The sequence below is a fragment of the Pongo pygmaeus genome, chromosome 4, assembly GCF_028885625.2.
Source record: "Pongo pygmaeus isolate AG05252 chromosome 4, NHGRI_mPonPyg2-v2.0_pri, whole genome shotgun sequence".
Classification (NCBI taxonomy): Eukaryota; Metazoa; Chordata; class Mammalia; order Primates; family Hominidae; genus Pongo; species Pongo pygmaeus.
This window is the reverse complement of record NC_072377.2, coordinates 9,138,451-9,158,132: the sequence shown is the minus strand read 5'-3', so window position 1 is coordinate 9,158,132 and position 19,682 is coordinate 9,138,451. Positions and strand designations below refer to the sequence as shown.

Here is a 19,682-nt window from a genome sequence, read left to right as displayed (position 1 = left end):
TACTGCATAGAACAGTGGGATTGTGGATTAATTTCTACTTAGAATACTCAACTTTTTGGTTATAATATTGTTTTCACATTTTTTTCAAAACATTTCTATGTTTTTTATTGTGTTTTTATGACTAGTAAGAGTAGTGGAAAGAAACCAGGAATATCTAAAAATCTCTAAATCATCAACCTGTCTTCAGAGTAACTGGCATATACTGAGTGTGTCTTGTAGCATTCTGAATATTGAGCCTTTTTCCCTTCTATTGGCCAGATCCAAATACATGCACCAGGTGTTTATTTGTGATGGCTGAGTAAATCTAAAGCATTGTGTCCTCATCAGCATCTGATACTGTCACAGGATTTTGGGTTTGGGGGCTTTTTTTTTTTCTGTTTTTGTTTGAATTTTAGTCATTCTAATACATGTGTAGTGGTTTACTTGTGGTTTCAGTTTACCTTTTTCTAAGTTTATGTATGCTTGTTTTGCCATCACATATCTTTGTTGAAGTGCCTATACATATCTTTCAGCAGTTTTTCCATTAGTTAGTTTTTATACTCTAGTTTTAACTTTTAAAATGCATAATGGGTGCAAGTCTTTTTATCAGATACATGATTTGCAAATACTTTCTCTCAGACTATATAGCTCATCATTAATTTTCTTAACAGTGATCCTTAAAGTGCAGAAGCTTCTTATTTTGATTAATTCATTTTAATTGGTTTTTTATTTTATGGATGATGCTTTTGGTATTTTATTTAGAAAATTTTTGCTTAACCTAAGACCCCACAGGTGTTCTCATGTGTTTGCTTCTAGGAGTTCTTTGGTTTTAGATATTGGGCTATGATCCATTTACATCATTTATCATTGATGGAACAAGTTATTGATCAAAATTCATGTTTTCATAATATGGATATTCAATTATTCCAACATCATTTTCAGAAGAGACTATGCTTTCTCCATTGAATTGCCTTTGCACGTTTAAAAAACAAATCAATAAGCCATAAAAACAGGTGGGTGGATTCCTAGACTTTCCATTCTGTTCTTTTGCTCAGTCTTTCTATCTTGATGCTTACACCACAGCATCTTGATTATTGTACCTTTATAATGAATCCTGAAGTTAGAAAGTATGTCTTCCTACTTTGTTCTTCCTTGCCAAAATATTTTGACTATTCTAGATACTTTGTATTCCATATGAAATTTAGAATTAGCTTGTTAATTTCCTACCAAAAATGCCTCCTGGAATTATAATTAGGATTGTAGTGATTCCATTTCCTTTCATTGTAAAAGTCATGCACATATTTTTTTGAGATTTAATCTTAAGTATTTTATGTTTTGATGCTACTATAAGTAGTGTTCTTTTAAAATTTTAATTTCTGGTAGCTTGTTGCTGGTGCATGGGAATGAAATAATATTTTATATTTACATTGATCTTTTGTTCTGCAGCCTTAATAAATTAATTTATTACTTCTAGTAGTTTTTTTTGGTAGACTCCATAACACTTTCTACATAGACAATCATATTGTTTGAGAGTAAAAATATAATTACTTCTTACTTTTAATATGGATGCCTTTTGTTTCTTTTTCTTTCCTGATTGCACTGGCTAGAAATTCCAGGATAATCTTGAATAAAAGTGATAAGGAGAGACATCCTTGCCTTGTTTCTCATCTTAGGAGGAAAGCACACAGGCTTTAACCATTAAGTGTGATGCAGTCTGTAGGTTTTTAATAGATATCCTTCATGAGATTTAGGAAATTTATTTGAATTCCAAGTTGATTGAGAGCTCTTATAAGGAATTAATTTTGATTTTTATCCAATAATTTTTGCATGTATTGAGATTATTATATGAGTTTACTTCTATACAGTTCATATGATGAATTACATTAATTGAATTTCAAATGATAACCCAGTCTTTAATTGATGACATGAAAGCCACTTGATCATGAGGTATTAACCTTTTGATATATTTTGGCTTTGATTTATTAAAGTCTTTTTAAGAATGTTAACGTCTACATTCATGAGGAATACTCATTCATGAGGAATAGAAAACTACATTCATGTAGTTTTCTTTCTTTCTGTCTTCGTCTGGTTTTGATATCAAAGTTGGCCTCATAGAATGACTTGGGAGATACTGTCTCATTTGCAATTATCTGCAAATGTCTTGTATGTTACAGCTGGCATGTTGCAAGTTATTTCTTCCTTATCTCTTCGAGGTCTTCCTTGAACATATGGGATGCAGTTATAATTACTGTTTTGATGCTGTTGACTACACATTCTGTCATCTGTGTCATATCTGCATCAGTTTCAATTGACTGATTTTTCTCTTCATTACGGGTTGTGTTTTTGGCCTCTTTCCATATCTGGTAATTTTAGATTGGATGCAAGACACTGTGAATTTAAACTGCTAGACACTTTTTTTGTCCTAAAAATATGCTAAGGTTCTCTTTGAGGACATAATTAAGTTATGTAAAACCAGTTTGATGGTTTTGGTGCTTGCTTTTAGTCTTAGTTACTTGGGATCAAAGCCACGTTTAGTCTGCAGTAATTTTTGCCCACTGTGGAAGCAAGGCCCCTTTTGGTATGAAACCAATGACCCTTGAATTATGAGGTCTTTTAGTTTTGCTCTTTGAAGCAAGCACTGTTCCTGGTCCTGTGTGGGTAACACACAGTGTTCCCTCTGATCATTTCAGGCAGATCTTTCCCTACTCCTGTGTAGTTTCTCACATGAACTTGCTGATTTTTTAAGTCAAAACATCTGTTACCTGCTTTGTACTCAATTGAAATCATGATGGGTGATTTTTGCACATCACTGGTGTGTTCATTTTATGCAACTTTCTCCTTTCCAATAATTTCAACCACTTTGGCATTCTCCAGCTCCCAAACCTGTCTTCTCAGTCTCTAGCCTGTGCCTGGGTTTCTGCTCCCCATGCCATGGTCTGGGAACCTTCTCAAGGCTGTAGGTTGTGGCACTCATGGGTGTCCCCTAATTTGTCTCGCATTACTCAGTGATCACTGACCTTCATTGCCTGAAGTCCAGTACTTTAAGAACCATTATTTCATATAACTTTTTGTTATTTGGATAAAAGGGTTAATCCAGTTTCTATTACTCCATATTGGTGGGAAGCAGAAGATACTCTGTGACCATATAATTTTGAATGCCCCACATTCCTTTATATACCTTCCTTACTGGGTACAACTAAACTAATTTCCAGAACTTCCAGTCAACCTTTGTTCTGTTTGCCACAGGCTCCTGGGAGCGTGGTTCTACTTCCATGTAGATACTTGAGTGTTTTGGCTCCTTGCAAGCACAATTCAATTACTTTGTTATTTCTCTAATGTGAGTTGCTTTCAGTCTCAGCAGGCCAAGCTTAGTTACTGACAGAGAACTTGACAAGTGCATATGGAAACCATAAGTATTCCGTATGAGAATAAATTTGCTTTACATATTCAGTTGTGGATGAGATGACTTTAAGGGTAATTTTTGGGCTTCACTCTGAGTTGTGGTATCAAAATTCTACTTGGGTTGTCTCCATCTCTCTACTTTACTTGCAATATATGAAATATAAGATATTTTAATTTTCTCAAAGGAAAAATAAACAGCAAAACAGGAGGTCCCACTTAACTACCTAAATCTGTTCCCCAAATGTATGCAAATTTCATCTCAGTAGGCTTATCTGTTGCTTAATCAATATGATTTATCCACTTACCAAATAGTGTTACTATGCTCAAGATTGGTAATATAAAATAAACGTGACAAAGTTCTTGCTTTTGACAAATTTGCAGTCTATTAGTGGATGCAGAATTATAAATAGGCACTTAAGCTTTAAGGAACTACATGCTTTGATTCTCTAAATCAGGCCTATGGTGATGGGGGCCTGAATTAGAAGAGGCAATTAAGATGGAGAGGACAGAAGGAACACAGGAAGCCATGACTGTAGAACTTGGCGTAGAAGTGAGGGAGAACTGGCAGAGTGTCTCCCAGGTTGCAGGATTAAACATTTAAATGAGTGCTTTTATCACTGTTGACTGGAATACATAATACATGGGGAACATATTTGGAGGAATTATTTATAATTGCTTTAGTAAGCATTCTTATCTCATATTTTCCACCAGAATATTAAGAACCTTAGGTGCCAAATCATAAGTTAGCTTCCTGAAATCCTTTTTAAAATCATTTATCTCTTTAGTATTAAGTGCAGTGTTGTTAAAGTTCCATTTACATTTGGATAGTTACAGCAGCAGTTCTCTAGTAAATTGCAACATACATATTCAGTTAAGCCATATAAGTGATCACAATGGAATTCAATCACTTCATGATTTTGCTCATTAAAACAAATTGGCCATACCATTTCTCACCATTTCATAATTTGATACTTCAAGTGAATGTATCATAATTAAACCTCAAAAATCACTTGAAAGGAGAAATGCTGAGTCTCATGTTAAACTTTGAACCATGAGAAAATAAGAACATAAGAACAGACTGTTGTTGGAGGCTTAGATCTGAAGAGACTAAACTGATCTTTCTTAGCCGTGAGCTGCGCCCATCTCTGGGACCAACACACAGATGCCAATGCAAACACTTGAGCCAGCTTTCAAACACATTTGCCCCTCATACATTTCAAAAATTAAACTTCATCTCCATAGAAAGAATGAAGTTTGCAGTGTGGGAAACCTGAGAATTATTGGTGGTATCCTCTAAATCTGTTTATGAAGATGTAGGATTTTACTAATTTATAGGTAATGCTGCATTTGTTAAGACCTAAAGACCAGCACTTTTCAAACAGAGGCCCATAAACTGCACGTGATTTTTGTTTGTTTGTTTGAGATGGAGTCTCACTCTGCTGTCCAGGCTGGAGTGCAGTGGCACAATGTTGGCTCACTGCAACCTCCGCCTCCAAAGTTCAAGCAATTCTCATGCCTCAGCCTCCCGAGTAACTGGGACTACAGGCACCTGCCACCACGCCCAGCTAATTTTTGTATTTTTAGTAGAGACAGGGTTTCATCATGTTGGCCAGGCTGGTCTCGAACTCCTCACCTCAGGTGATCCACCCACCTTGACTTCCCAAAGTGCTGGGATTACAGATGTGAGCCACCACGCATGGCCGGGCTGCACGTGTTTTGAGCCCATTTCAGCAAGGAGCTCCGGGATGCTTACCTGGCCAGGCTGGCCCGGAGTGAGGGAGGGAAGGGCAGTGGCATATGACATTCTCAATCCAGAGGAGAGAGCATCCCCACACCAGAGGCACAGAGGGTCCAAGACAAGGGTTTATGGCTTTCCTGTCATGTGGTTTTCATTCCAAGTGAAAGAGATCACACACGTGTTGTGCCTGACTTTTCACATGACTGGGTTTATGGCATTCATCGGGGCTTTTTCATTTAAGAGGCAGCATTCAAAAGATGCCATAATAGAAGATGCTATAAACACAAGAAAACGAAGTCATCTATCTTTCTAGTATTTGTTGATGTAGAGATGGTGTAGGCCGGGAGGAATGCCTGGAGAGTATTAAATCAAAGAAACAGCGATGATCGCTTTACATATTTTCTGTTAAAAGCCTATGATGTCACAAAAATCCTGAGTGTTATCCGCTGTAAAAAAAAAATAAATAAATAAATAAATGCATTGGGAGTAAAGAAAGCTAGTTAGAGTATTTAAAACAGTTCAAAATAAAGATTGTATTAGGTTCCCAGGTAAAATTGATGGCATGGACACACAAGTTGCTTTCTATCCTACTGGAAACATACTAATACAGTGTTAGAGGGGTTGATTTTTCAAGGCATCAATGCACGAAGTCAGAAAAAAGGAGAAAGAACCATGTTGTTTTTAAAAAGTAGAATCTGGAAATACATCGAAGAAGCATAAATTTAAGTCTAGCGGAGAAGAACTATGTGGAAGACAATGTTGCCCAGCTGTGTGATTCTTAGAAAGGCCTACTTGCAAGGCTAGCTGTTAGCTGGCATGTGGGAATCTGGATTTCAGGAAGGTTTCTACCTTTCCCAGATGGCAAGAGTGGCTCTCTGTGCTTAAATTGTCTATACAAACAATGTGGTGTATACTGAAAGCTTCCTTAGGGAAATCTGGACTTTTGGTACATGCAAAGCAAGGATGCTTCTGCAACCAGACCCCAGTGAAAACCCTGAGCACCAAGTCTCCAGTAAGCTTCCCTGGTAGACCAGCTTCCCTGTACGTCATCACAACTAGCTGCTGGGAGACCTGAGCACATCCTTCGTGACTCCACTGAGAGAGGACTCTTGGTTGTGCCACCTGGCTTTGTCTGCACTTCTACCCCATGTGCATTTTCTCTTTGCTGATTTTGCTTTGTAGTCTTTTACTGTAATAAATTATAGCTGAGAATGTTGCTGCATACAGAGTCCTATGGATCCTGCTATCTAATCATAGAAACTGGAGGGATCTTGGGGACCCCCAGCACACACATGAAAAGAATCATCTCAGTGCACACCAGAGACCCCTCAGAGAGCTCAGGAATCCACAGCCCTGTTTTCTCTGTTAGTGGCAAAATAACATTGGGTGACTTCTGTTTAAGAAGTTGTCAGACCTCCATACCTCTCTCCCACTCCACCAAGGGGACTAGACCTGCTCTGTCCAGCAGATGCTAGGAAGCTTATTTTCTGGAGAGGAAAACAGAGCATCTCTGGACCTCTGAGCACTGAGCTCAGTTAACTGGGTGCTTCAGAACTGAGAATGGCAGAGTAAGATAAGTGGCTGTCTACTGGACACTGAGAGTTCAGCCCTCTTCCTCCACTCGGCTCCCAGATCCTCCATGGCTCAGCCTTCAGCATCAAGACAGGCAAGACACTGGAGCAGTCTTCTCAGGGATCTCTGAAGAGTCCAGCAGGAAAGGTTTAAGATTCTGACAAAGATTCTTAAATTCTGGTTAAAGATCTCAACCAGATCTGACCAGGTCTACAGACTTCTCTGTGCTCAGACCTTCCAGTTAAACTTTTTAGCCCTCCACCCTAAATCAGAGCAGAAAACAGAGAATGTTCAGATCACAGAAGAAACGATCTAACAAGAAAGATAGAGGTCCAAACAAGCAAAGGGAATTCAGCAATTAGGAGATACAGAAGCTATAGAGAAAGACTACAACCTTGAAATAATTCATCAAAGTACTCAGTGTATTCAAATCATCAGTGTACTCAAATTGGAGAAAGTAGTGTGACCAAAAAAATAAGAATAGCATACAATAACAGGGAATAATCAAGAACCAAAAAAAAAGACACAAAAGGGCTTTTGGAAATTTAAAATGTAAAGTAGATAAGATGAATATTTCAATCATCATTTTGGAAGATAAGGTTGAGGAAATCTTCCAGAAACTAGAGCAAAAGATGAAGATATGGAAGCTATGAGATAAAAGATGAGAAATGTAAAAATGGATAAATGAGTTTACATCCAAAAGATAAGAGATGCAGCAAGAAAAAGGAGGGAGAGCATGAAATGAAGTAATCAAGAATATTTCTAAAACTAAAGGAATTTGTAGATTCAAAGGGTTTACCAAAAGGACCCAAACTCAAGTTTAGCTCTGTGGAGATAAGTATCAGAATCTGCAACTGAAATAGGTGGGGGAATGATAGAGCAATTTTTTTTATTTTATGATAAAGCTTAAAGAGTGATTTAATTCTTATTTTATTAATAAAATATTGTTAAAAATCTTTAATCCTGTGGCCATCACTAGGTGTATTATGTGTATGGGTTTCCCTCAGTGAAACCCGTTGGTGTAAAATGGAGAAATTATGTCACGCTGCATCCAAGGTCAACTCCTGTATCCCTCCTGTTGGGCTCTGTGTCTGCAGCAATTGTATGTAGAATGCTTGCCAAATAAATCAGTAGGTGCTCCAGGCAGATTTTCATCATCTCCACCTGCCAGACCTCCAAAGCCACTGCATGTTCAGCTACCCAGGATCCTCCTACCTGTGGTTACAAGGGAGGTACCTGGGAGGGAGGGAACAGAACTTACATTTTAGTGTACTCTCAGGAGAAGCTGAGAAGTGTCTTGAAGGTGTTAGCTGTGAGATGATGGGAAACCTTATACGTAAAAAAAGTGTCTTGCATCATTTTACCTTGTGGCTCCCCTACCACTCTAACACCTCACGTCTGTGATCCCAGGCCTTAAAACATCCATTAATCTCAAACTGAATATTATGAGGTTTACAAATCAATCTTTTAAAGAAAATAGCTAAACTTAACTTCGGAATAATGGGTACTTTTAGCTACTCATTAAGTGAAAGGAAGATGATTTTTATGGGATCGGTGGGGTTTTTCCCCACAAGCAATTAAGTTTGTTGTCTCATTCCCATTGTTTACACAGGAGAGACTGTGAAGATTCCTTTTGGAGATGTCTTGAACACTGAGTATTCTGTTGAATGCCTAATTTAACATAAATGTGTTTTCAGTTTTGTAGAATAGCTGTGAGTGTCTTAGGAGCTGGTGTTTTAGAGACCCTTATCTTTCCCTAAAGGAAAGGAGCCCTTCGTGAGGTTGCTCTGTTTACCCCGTATGGTAACACTCGTCTGCGCATTCTCCCCAGGAGTACCAGTCTTGCAACACCAACCCGTGTCCTGAGCTGAAGAAGACCACGCCCTGGACACCCTGGACGCCTGTCAACATCTCTGACAACGGCGGCCACTATGAGCAGCGATTCCGATACACATGCAAAGCCCGCCTGCCTGATCCGAATTTGCTGGAAGTGGGAAGACAGAGAATCGAAATGCGGTACTGTTCTAGCGACGGCACCAGTGGCTGCTCCACAGATGGTGAGTAGTGATTCCGTGGGGACTGACCCACTTCCATGGAAGGGCCTTTGATCTTATCTCTAAGGTCATAAACAGCAAGGGGGCATTTTTCTTTTTGGTTATTTATGGCTTAGCAGCCTTGAAAACAGTGATCCCTGTAGAGCACAACTGACTGTAGGACAAATTGAAAGAAAAGAGCCTTACTGTAAGAAGTTAGATATTGAAGTGGTACTATGAAATCAGGCCCCCAGATAACACTATATTTATTATAGACCCAGAATCATTTGTGTGAGATTTATTTAGTATCAGAAAATGTAGTGGGGAAGCATCAGTGATCTTTCATACATCTTCTGGCACTAAAATGTAAGCTGAAGAAAGGTTTTTCTTTATTTATCCCGAAACTTCACAAAGGCAATGGAAGTGCATTTCTCTTTGTACCTATAAAAGGATTTTTCTGTTTTTAAAAAGCACAGTATGTAAGGATACTAGAATAGTCTTTGAAATAACTTTGCTCCTCATAATTGAGTAAATCCCTTGAATGCCATAGTAATAACATGGAGAAAGCCCTGAGGCAGAAACCAGATCTGGCCTCTGCCTGGCCCTAACACCAAGTGGTCCTTTTACCTGGGGCAATTCACTTTCTCTCCCTAGAGCTTGGCTGTCTCAACTGCAGAAAAAGGAATTGAGCCTGGTGGTCCTTAATAGCTTGATGCTTTGCTTTGTTGTTCATTTCTGTTTTTCAGCCTCCTCTAATTGGGCAAAAATCTCTTCCAAAGGAAAAGATACCAACAGAAAAGGAAATAGATACTCATAGATGGGTCCTTGGTACACAGTTTGATGAGAACAGTGATTGTTATAATTGTTATATCTTGTGGCCATTCTTAGATATGCCTTAGCATCTTTGTACAGGTGATTCTACCTTATTCTCCCAACATGAAAGGACAGCCACCATTTATAGAGAAGGGGTCTTATACCCAGAGTGGATAGCCTGGACAAGTGCCACTGAGCTGGTGTGTTGCCATGTTGGACAGAATTTATTGTGGGATAAATTCATGGAGGTTTGGTAGATCCCCTTGGTGTTGCCACAGGGAAGTCTCTGAGACAGTGTGGCTCTGCGTGATGGCCACCAGCTGCTCTCTTGTCACAGATCACCATGACTTCTCCTGGGAGCTGTTGAACAGCCTGGATGCCTGGAGGCCCAGCAGGTGCTGCAGGAGCCACTTGCTTTACAAGCCTGCTCCCTCATCCTATTGCTCTCACTGACATTAACTCTCTCCTCTCCTCATACCACTGCTCACTGTAGTTCAGTGATTACCCAAGCTCATTGTTACTTGAAGCAAATAAAAAAGTCTGCTTTCATACAGTGTTTTATGTGAATAAACTTACAACTTAAACAAATACCACCCTCTTGGAAAAATGAGTAACAAAATAATAGTCACTCTTTTTAATTTTGTAAACTCATGCTGTATTTAGAAGAGAAGGTATATGATGAAATACCAAGAGAAAGATAACTGAGGACTTAAATATGCACATTTTATAAAGGATGATCTTGTGACCTCCACCTAGGGTGGTGAGATGAAGCACAAAATTTAAATGCAAGTTTCAGTTATCTTTTAGAAGTTTTTTTCTAGTACAAGTATATCCCATGAATCCTTTTCAGGAAAAGTATATCCCACATAACTTTTTAAATGACTAAGCCCCATGAAATTCTTTGGTTTTTGTTTGTTTGTTTGTTGAGACAGGGTCTTGCTCTGTTGCCCAGGCTGGAGTACAGTGGTGTAATCATGGCTCAAACTCCCTCCTGTAGCTCCCCACCCCCAACAGGCCCTGGTCTGTGGTGTTCCCCTTCCTGTGTCCATGTGTTCTCATTGTTCAGTTCCCACTTATGAGTGAGAACATGCAGTGTTTGGTTTTTTTGTTCTTGTGTTACTTTGCTGAGGATGATAGTTTCCAGATTCATCCATGTCCCTGCAAAGGACATGAACTCATCCTTTTTTATGACTGCATAGTATTCCATGGTGTATATGTGCCACATTTTCTTTATCCAGTCTATCATTGATGGGCATTTGGCCAGGTTTCAAGTCTTTGCCATTGTGAATAGTGCCTCCATAAACATACGTGTGCATAGAGTTTTATCCTCCTGTATCTTAATGGCTTTGAGTTCTCATGACCATCTCACATTTTGGTATTGATATCTTGAAAACACAAAATGGGACTCATTTTCCTCTGACCACATAAAATGAGGCTTGATTTGTGCATAGCTTTTCTTTATTGATTCACCACAGAATACTAATTTATCACAGAAAGACACTTCTAATTCAATTTCTCTGAAGAGTATCCTGCCATCCTTTCAGAAACAGATTTTCTAAGTAAACAGCAGAGTTGCTTAACAACACCGAGAGCTGTTGGCACACTTGTCTTCTGAGCACACTTCCCCGGAACTTTACTGCATAGACTTTTAGAGTTATTTGTTAAAGCTTGTGTCACATTGCCTACATTTGAGAAAAGTATTGAATATTTTTTAGTATTGTGAGTGGGAAGACATTTTCATAAAATTTTGACTATGGCTAATTACATGACTTAACAAGTGAAAGTGCTCACTGTACACATCACCCACAATATGTCCTCAAAGCCTATTGGCTGTGATTCCTGCCACAGCAACTCCCCACTCACCCCACAGCCCACCTGCTGCTGCTGCTGCTGCTGCCTCTCTTGGCTCCTTGGGAAACACATTTTGTTAGGTAGTGTGCTCTAAACTTCTTAGGAACATTTGGCAAAGTCGCTCAGTGCTGTGTTCAGTTCTGGGGCATGAGTTCCACAGAGCAGACAGGAGTTTCTCTGGCCTGTGATCCAGGAGCAGTTGACTTGGCCCCTTTCACCAGCATTAATTCACCTTTGATAGGTTAACAGCTGAAAGAATAGGTTTAGGAAATGTTTGAATTATGTTTCCCTCCCTCCAGATGGAAGTCCTTGAGGGCAGGCTCTACCCATTGTGTCTGAGGGCAGTTGTAGAATTCCCAAGGGAAGTGAGAAAGTTGTATTTTCTTTGTAAGAAGTGTCTTCAAAAAGTAAATGAACTACCTATACAGAATCTATTATTTACTGTGTAAAGGTTCACCACATTCACATGGAGTTCTTAATTTCAACCTTATTTCATAGTAACTGCAGGAAAGAACCTTGAGAAATAAGAGGCTATCACACCACTGATTTTTGGCTACTGAAGTGTAAAAAGAGCTCAACGGAATGTGAGAGGGTAGTTTTAGAAATCAGGCAGACAGCAGATACAGAATGAAAGTCATCATGGACTGTGGTTCCTCTGAAACTTGTAACAGAATCACACTTCACCTGTTTCCTTGGCAGGGCTTTCTGGGGATTTCCTGCGTGCTGGAAGATATTCTGCCCACACAGTCAACGGGGCTTGGTCAGCCTGGACGTCATGGTCACAGTGCAGCCGTGACTGCAGCAGGGGCATTCGGAACCGGAAGCGTGTTTGCAACAACCCTGAACCCAAGTATGGGGGAATGCCTTGCCTTGGCCCATCTCTGGAATACCAGGAATGCAACATTTTGCCCTGCCCAGGTAAGTGGATTGTGTAATCTATAAAACATCTGAAAACTCAAGGGCCTTGGAGAGCCTTCTAATTTACCAGGCCTCACGCAGCTCCCTGGCTTCATGTTTGAGATCTGTGTTCTTAATAAATGTCTTCGCTACGCATGGTTGCTCATGCTGGTAATCCCAGCACTTTGTGAGGCCAGAGGGGGGAATCACTTGAGGCTAAGAGCCCAAGCCTGGGCAATATAGCCAGATCTCATCCCTACGAAAAATACAAAAATTATCCAAGTATGGCAGTGCACGCCTGTAGTTCCAGTTATTCTGGAGGCTGAGTTGGGAGCATTTCTGGAGTCCAAGAGATCAAGACTGCAGTGAGCCAAGATCAGGCCACTGCATTCCACTCTGGGTAACAGAGCGAGACCTTGTCTCAAAAGTAAATAAACAAACAAACATATAAATAAATGTCTTGTGTGATGTCATCACCTGTTGGATTAGCCCAGAGTGGAAAAAGGAAAGAAAAAGAAACCCCTTCTCTCCAGCAGACCTGAAACCAAATCCTAAATCATTCCAAGCAATATTAAGACCATTCTGTCTGCCCTCCTTTCAGACAAGCATGCGACTTTAGTTGTCTGTATAAAAAGATCTGATAGGCCGGGCCACAGTGGGACCTCCCTGGGTCCTGGGCACATTTGTCTGCAGGGGCCCCCCACTCCCTAATGCATTGGGGAAAGACAAATACCATCTAGGCTAGATTGTGTTCATGTTTTTTTCTTCTGATTGTAAAAAGAATTAAAACTTTCCTATGAGCTACTCAAAGGATATGGACTCTAGTTGTTGTGCCTGATGGAAAAGCCGGCCTTTCTAATGTAGTCTGAAATATCTGGGGTCTTTGGAGTGACCATCAGCTCCTTCTGGAGGCTGATCCCTTCCCAGGCCACTGATGGACCCAGCCCTCCCCCACGTGGCCTCCATGTACCATCAGGTAGTCATCCAGGGTCATGGGTATCAAACATGCAACCCCTGGACCCTGGGCCTGCCAAGCCGGTTCTTGGTCCTCATGTCTTCTGTCACAAAAGGTCTACCTCATTAATTAAGTCCTTCAAAGTCGCATATTCTTCTCTCCTGTGGGCCTAGCAGAGCTGTTTGTCTGGGTCTTCTTCCTGAGGCCTGGCTTTTCATTCCACTGAATTCCCAAGCAAGCACAGAGTCATGAAAATGAGCCGAAAGAGCCCCCGCCCAGGGCTTTTGCTCTGACAATGCCTGAAACGCTTCTCCATCTTTCCCTTTAATATTCAAGCCCCTGTTTCTGCTTTTCTCCTGCCACAGTTCAGGGTCCCTAGCACCTAAAACACTTCCACTAGAGCTTCCCACTTCCTGCTCTCCTGTCCAGAACCCACAGAAAGTCTTCAGCCCACACGTCATGGCCATCCCGAGGGCTGATCTGTGACTGGGGAGGCTGCCTTGACTTTTGTCTGAAGCTCCATGAGGACAGGGACTACTGGCCTGATCTCACTCATGGCAGCAACCTCAGCTCCCAGCAGGGGCCTGGCACATACTAGAAATACCCATCATGGATTGTTTGTTAATAATCAGGAGACAGAGAGTTGGTTAATTGATCTTTCTTCATTCATGTCATTTCTCAGGAAACGTTTTTGAGTAACCGACTGTGCAGTTTACAGGGTATACACAGATGCAGTGCTACGATTCAGGTCAGAAAGAAACTTAGAGTTTAGGGAGGATGCATCCTGGGAGCAGTGTCAACCTAGTATGGTCACTGGCTACTGAGTTTATGACAACCAGGTGCAGTGACTGTATCCACCAAGGAGAGATCATGGCAGCCACAGCAAGCAGGCTGCCCTTAAGCTGGGTCTTGAGGGACAGAAAGGAGTTGGTGAAATTGACAAGCAGAGACGGGAAATTGGGAGGAAGGCTCATTCTGGAGTTGGATACAACATTTTGAAAGGCATAGAATATGAACATATTTCTAGTAGATACAACTTTCTGAGTTCTTACATCAAGAAACTGGCTTGTAGCAGATATTCAATGAACATTCATTGGATTGGGTGCTTGGAAGGGTGGATAGTGGATGGATGAATGGATAGATGAATAAACATGTATATAAAAATGAAAATGTATGGTTTCCAGATTTGTAGCTGAGGCTCCCAATAATGTTTCTGCTCTTATCAGCTGCCTGGCTCCTCCTAGGGTGTCTCTGCTTGAATTTCTCCAGCCTCAGGAGACTCCTCCTCTGCCCACCCAGCTTTCCCAGTCAAGCTGATGCTGAGAGGCTGGGAAAGGTCACTGAACTGTTCTTTCCCACAGCCCCAGTAGAAGGAGCTCTCCTCTGGGGGCTGAGAGGAATCCTGTGGGCAAGCTCACTAGATTCAGGTCCATGCTATAAACTGGAACAGGGGCGGATGTCAGGGGAATGGCAGGGTCCCGCCACCCACCCTTGTCTCCCTGGACTCCAGACCCTATCCTTGTTGCCATGGGTAGGATGTGCAGATTCCTGCAGACACTTGGATGTTGTCCTAGTGCACAAGTACAAAGGGTCACCACTCATATCAGAGACACTCTATTAACATGATCTGTTGGTTGCTCTCATTTTAGTTGATTTGGTGTTCAAGCCAATACCATGTATATATAACTTTAATATGTTGACGTAACTCTGTCCTCATTTTCGTTTTAAAAGCCAAGATTCTGCAGAGTGTTGTGGAGTTATTCAGAGTGGCCCATGTCACCTTGCACTAGGCAGTGGGTGAGTCAGGGCTGAGTGGTGCTTCCCCTGCCTGGGAAATTCCTAAACATATGATAGGGCATGACCCAGCAGGGAGGGTTGGAAGTGCTAGGGGTGTGAATGCTGAGCTGCACAGTCACCAGGAAGCCAGTTAGAGGCTGATTCCTGTCTCATTCAGGATACTCTCCCCTGTGAATTTACTCTTCTTTAATCCTGTTGGGTTCATAGTGGACAATTACAAATAGACAGTGTATTTTATTTAAAAATACGTTTTCTCATTAAAATTAAATATGAAAATAAATCAGCCGGGCATGGAGGCTCACACTTGTTATCCCAGCACTTTAGCAGGTCAAGTTGGGTAGATCACTTGTGGTCAGGAGTTTGAGACCAGCCTGGCCAACATGGTAAAACCTTATTCCTACTAAAAAGACAAAAAATTAGCCTGTCATGGTGGCATGTACCTGTAATCCCAGCTACTTAGGAGGTTGAGGCAGAAGAATTGCTTGAGCCCAGGAGGTGGAGTTTGCAGTGAGCTGAGATCATGCCACTGCACTGCAGCCTGCGTGACAGAGTGAGATTCTGTCTCAAAATAAAAATAAAATAAACCAGAGAATATAAAAATACATTTTAAATTAATCAATGAAAAATTTTACCTCTAAGACTAATGTGTATAAATAAACTATAATAAGGTTTCTAAGTCAAGCCCATGCTGAAATAATCATTTTTTTCACCTTCTGTGGGTCCATCTAACTAGTATCTTCACCTACATAATTTACGCCAGCATTGAGAAATAGCCAATTATTTCTCCTTCACTTCTTTTCCTCATTGCATATTTGATTTAGCCTTAAAGACTCCAGACCTTGACCTACAAAGGTACAGGCAACAGATTTTTTTTGTTGCTAAGTAATGTTCAGCTAAGAGGAAAGCAACCTCAGAGTTTGGTCACATGTACCCTAAAACTTAAAGTATAATTAAAAAAAAAAAAGAAAGAAAATGAAGGTGAAAACCTAATGAAGTAAACACAAACTCTTTTCATCAGACTTAACTGAGATGGTTCTGTTTTGTATTTTGCAAACAATAATTGTATGGGGGAAGGAACACTAAATCTAATGGAGGGACAGACTCTTTGAGTCAAAAGAATAATTCTGGCAGTTGTGTGTCCTATAGATAAATCTCTTAGGCATCTCTGGTGTGCTCAGAACCCTCTCTTCCTTTGCACTCTTGGAGTCCTTGAGTCCATACTTTGAAGTGGAGCCAGGCAGGGGGCAGTTGGTGCAGGAAATTTCTGCTTAGAGATCCTTAGGAGCAGAGAGCACAGCTGTCCTGCAGTGCAAACCTATGTAGTCCAGACCTCAGTATGCTGGAGAATCAATACCACATTTGCCCATGTCCCAAGAGACTGTGAGTGAAGGGATTCACATCTCTGATCACACACAGGAAGCCTGTTGAGCAAACCTTCGTTATTTAGTTTTTACTTTGCTATTTAGATCTCTGACAATTGTACATTGGTTACTGCCATTGTTTTTAATCTTACTGTAGTGGGTGGAATATTTAGCTAGAATCTCTACAACAAGAATGTTATCCTCTTCTTTCAAGTTACTTCATGTATAAATTTCATTTTATCAAAAATAATTTCCTATAATTAATTGCTTTGGTTCCTTGAAAGAAACACGAATCTGAGCTTGCGTTTGTTTGTCTGACCTTCCCATGAACCAGTATTTCTTGAGCTAAATTGGGTGATGATTCAAGCCATGAGGAGATTCCTGTGTGATTTTTAGCAACATGGGAGGAGTTATGGGAAGCCCTAACCTGTGCTTGTGTGTCGGGTTCTGTGCTCAGCCTGCCAGTGTTCCAGCCCCAGCTTCCCACTCACTTGCCCAGGACCTAACCTCTCTATGCCTCAAGTCATTCATTTCTGGAACAACCCCCAGGGCAGTTGTGAGGGCGGAGATGGAATACTGAATGAGTTTATTATTTTAATTATTATTATTACTAATGTTATTTTTTCAGTCCAGTATAGTTCACATAGCAGGGGAAAAAAAAATCTATTTTAGTGGCTCAGCCTCACTCAGGCCCCTGACATGCTGTGCCTTCCACAGTGACTTACATTTGTTTTGTTTTCTTGGCCCTGCAACTTTCTACTTCCCCACCAGGTTGTACAGGCTCCCTCACAGTGAAGACTATTTCATTAAGATTTGTGTTCTGAAATTCTATTTTAGAAATGCTTTGGCCTTTCTAATATGAATTGTTAGTACAATAATCAATATCCTACATCACGGCTCCATGATGTAGGTTGAAACCTGTAACATAAAGACAGGGTCAAGAGGACAAAAAGCAAGCACCGCATTACAATTGGTCTGGGGACATAGGGCAATTGCAGACTAAGCAACTTCCGGACACAGTGAGGAAGTGGTTCCAGGTCTCCTTTTGAGTTCCCTCTGTACTAGAAACATCCGTTTCCCCAGTTCTTTGACTGTTGAAATTGGTGGAGGTAGAGTGTGATCTTGTGATTTGAACTCCCAAGTGGGAATGTTTCAGCAACTGGATTCTGTTCCAAATGCTCTCTTAAACGGTTATTCAAACAAGAGCTCCATTCTCTCTGTTTAACAATAAATGATCCTGTGCCAGGAGAATTTACCATGACACCAGATGGACAGTTGGTGTATGTGTGGGAGAGGAGTTATTAGACTAGATCATATACACATTGACTTACATGTTGGTAGAAATGTGGACAGGAATAAATATTGTTTGCAATATCACAGGATATATTATATACATCAGCTTCCTGGTGTGAGATCATTAGATGTTGCATGATTATGGAACCATTGAAATGAGCACATTTAGTCTCTGTTTTTATTTTTGTTTCTTCTGTGGTAAGAATACTCAACATAAAATCTACCTACTTAACAGATTTTTGAGTGCACAATACGGTATTGTTAAGTATAGGTATACAACGATGTATAGTAGATCTCTAGATCTTACCCATTTTGAATAACTGGAAGTTTATACCGGCTATACAGCAATTCTCCACTTCCCTCTCCCCCACTCCCTGGCAACCACCATTTTACTCTCTGCTTCTATGAGTTTGACTACTTTAGATACCTGATCTAAGTGGAATTATGTATTATTTGTCTTTCTGTGTCTGGCTCGTTTCACATGGCATAATGTCCTCCCCGATGTTCATCCATGTTGTTGTATGTGGCAGGATCTCATTTTTTAAGGTTGAATAATATTTCATTGTATGTACCTACCACATTTGCTTTATCCATTCATCTCCTGATGGACATTTAGGTTGTTTTGAAATTTTGGTTATTGTGAGAAATGCTGCAGTGAACATGAGAATGCAAATGTATCTCAGAGATCCTAATTTCAGTTTTTTTGATATATACCCAGGATTGGGATTGCTAGATCTTACAGTAATTCTATTTTTATTTTTGTATTTTGTGATGGAGTCTCGCTGTGTCACCCAGGCTGGAGTGCATTGGAGCCATCTCAGCTCACTGCAACCTCCGCCTCACAGGTTCCTGCGATTCTGCTGCCTCAGCCTCCTGAGTAGTGAGGGTGACAGATGTGCACCACCATGCCCAGCTAATTTTTGTATTTTTAGTAGAGACAGGGTTTCACCATGTTGGCCAGGCTGGTCTCGAACTCCTGGCCTCAGGTGATCCGCCTGTCTTGGCTTCCCAAAATGTTGGGATTACAGGCGTGAGCCACCATGCCCGGCCTCTGTTTTTTGATTTTTTGAGGACCCTCCACATTGTTTTCCAAGGCAGCTGCACCATTGTACATTCCCACCAACAGTGTACAAGGGCTCTTTTCTCCACATCCTCACCAACACTGATATTTTGTTTTTTGGATAGTAGCCATTGTGGCAGGTGTGAGGTGATACATCACTGTGGTTTTGATTTGCATTTCCCTGTTGATTCATGATGCTGAGCATCTTTTCACATACTTGTCAGCCATTCATCTGCAGGTTTACCGTTCCATACAGAGGCCAGGGATCTAAAGAACACATGGTTGGTTGTACATCAGGCCCTGACACAATCTAGGGCACACATTAGACCCTTCTCAGCCCTGAGCTGCCTTGTGCACATTTAGACAGCCAAGATCTGAGATACTTGCCATTACTATAAGTCACAATGACTTATTTTTGCCTTGGTGTATGGGGCATGCAAGGGTACTCACTGGAGGCCAAGCTCCAATTTAGGTTACAAACAGAAAAAAACTGTCAGCAAGTGCTTCCTTCAGTGAGAATAGATATGGGAGAGAGTTTTTTAAAATTTGAAAGTTCTAGGAAAACACATGCCTGCCTTTTTTATTGCTGATATTACAGCCAGTATCAAACACTTGATCAATTCCTCTAACTGTCTCATATACCGTATAAGTTTTAGGGAAAATACTGTTGAATTCTGCAAGTTTGTGTAAACTATTGAATCACAAAATTTCCAGTTAGATTGCAAACTTATTTCTAAATTGAGTTCAAATATTGTTTTGTTTTTACTTTCTGCAAATTAGAATATTGTCATAAAGATGATATTTTTGCTCTGCTTTCTCAAAAATGCTTTTTACCTTTGCCAATATCTAAAAAGAAACATAACACCATAATGATGTAATACATCACGACAGGCGTATTAAAATACAATCTAAGTTATTCTAGCTAAAACAA

The 19,682-nt window shown here is 40.5% G+C and overlaps 1 protein-coding gene across 5 annotated transcripts in view; it reads left to right on the top strand.

Annotated features, from left to right (window-relative positions):
* The window catches only part of SEMA5A (semaphorin 5A), a 516,751-nt gene that overhangs the window by 478,463 nt on the left and 18,606 nt on the right, over positions 1-19,682 (top strand). For all 5 annotated transcript variants that reach the window (XM_054488673.2, XM_063664657.1, XM_063664656.1 and 2 more), the window contains 2 exons: positions 8,523-8,748; positions 12,088-12,306. In XM_054488673.2, the coding sequence (XP_054344648.1) occupies positions 8,523-8,748; positions 12,088-12,306 (445 nt within the window). The remainder of the gene's footprint in view (positions 1-8,522; positions 8,749-12,087; positions 12,307-19,682) is intronic.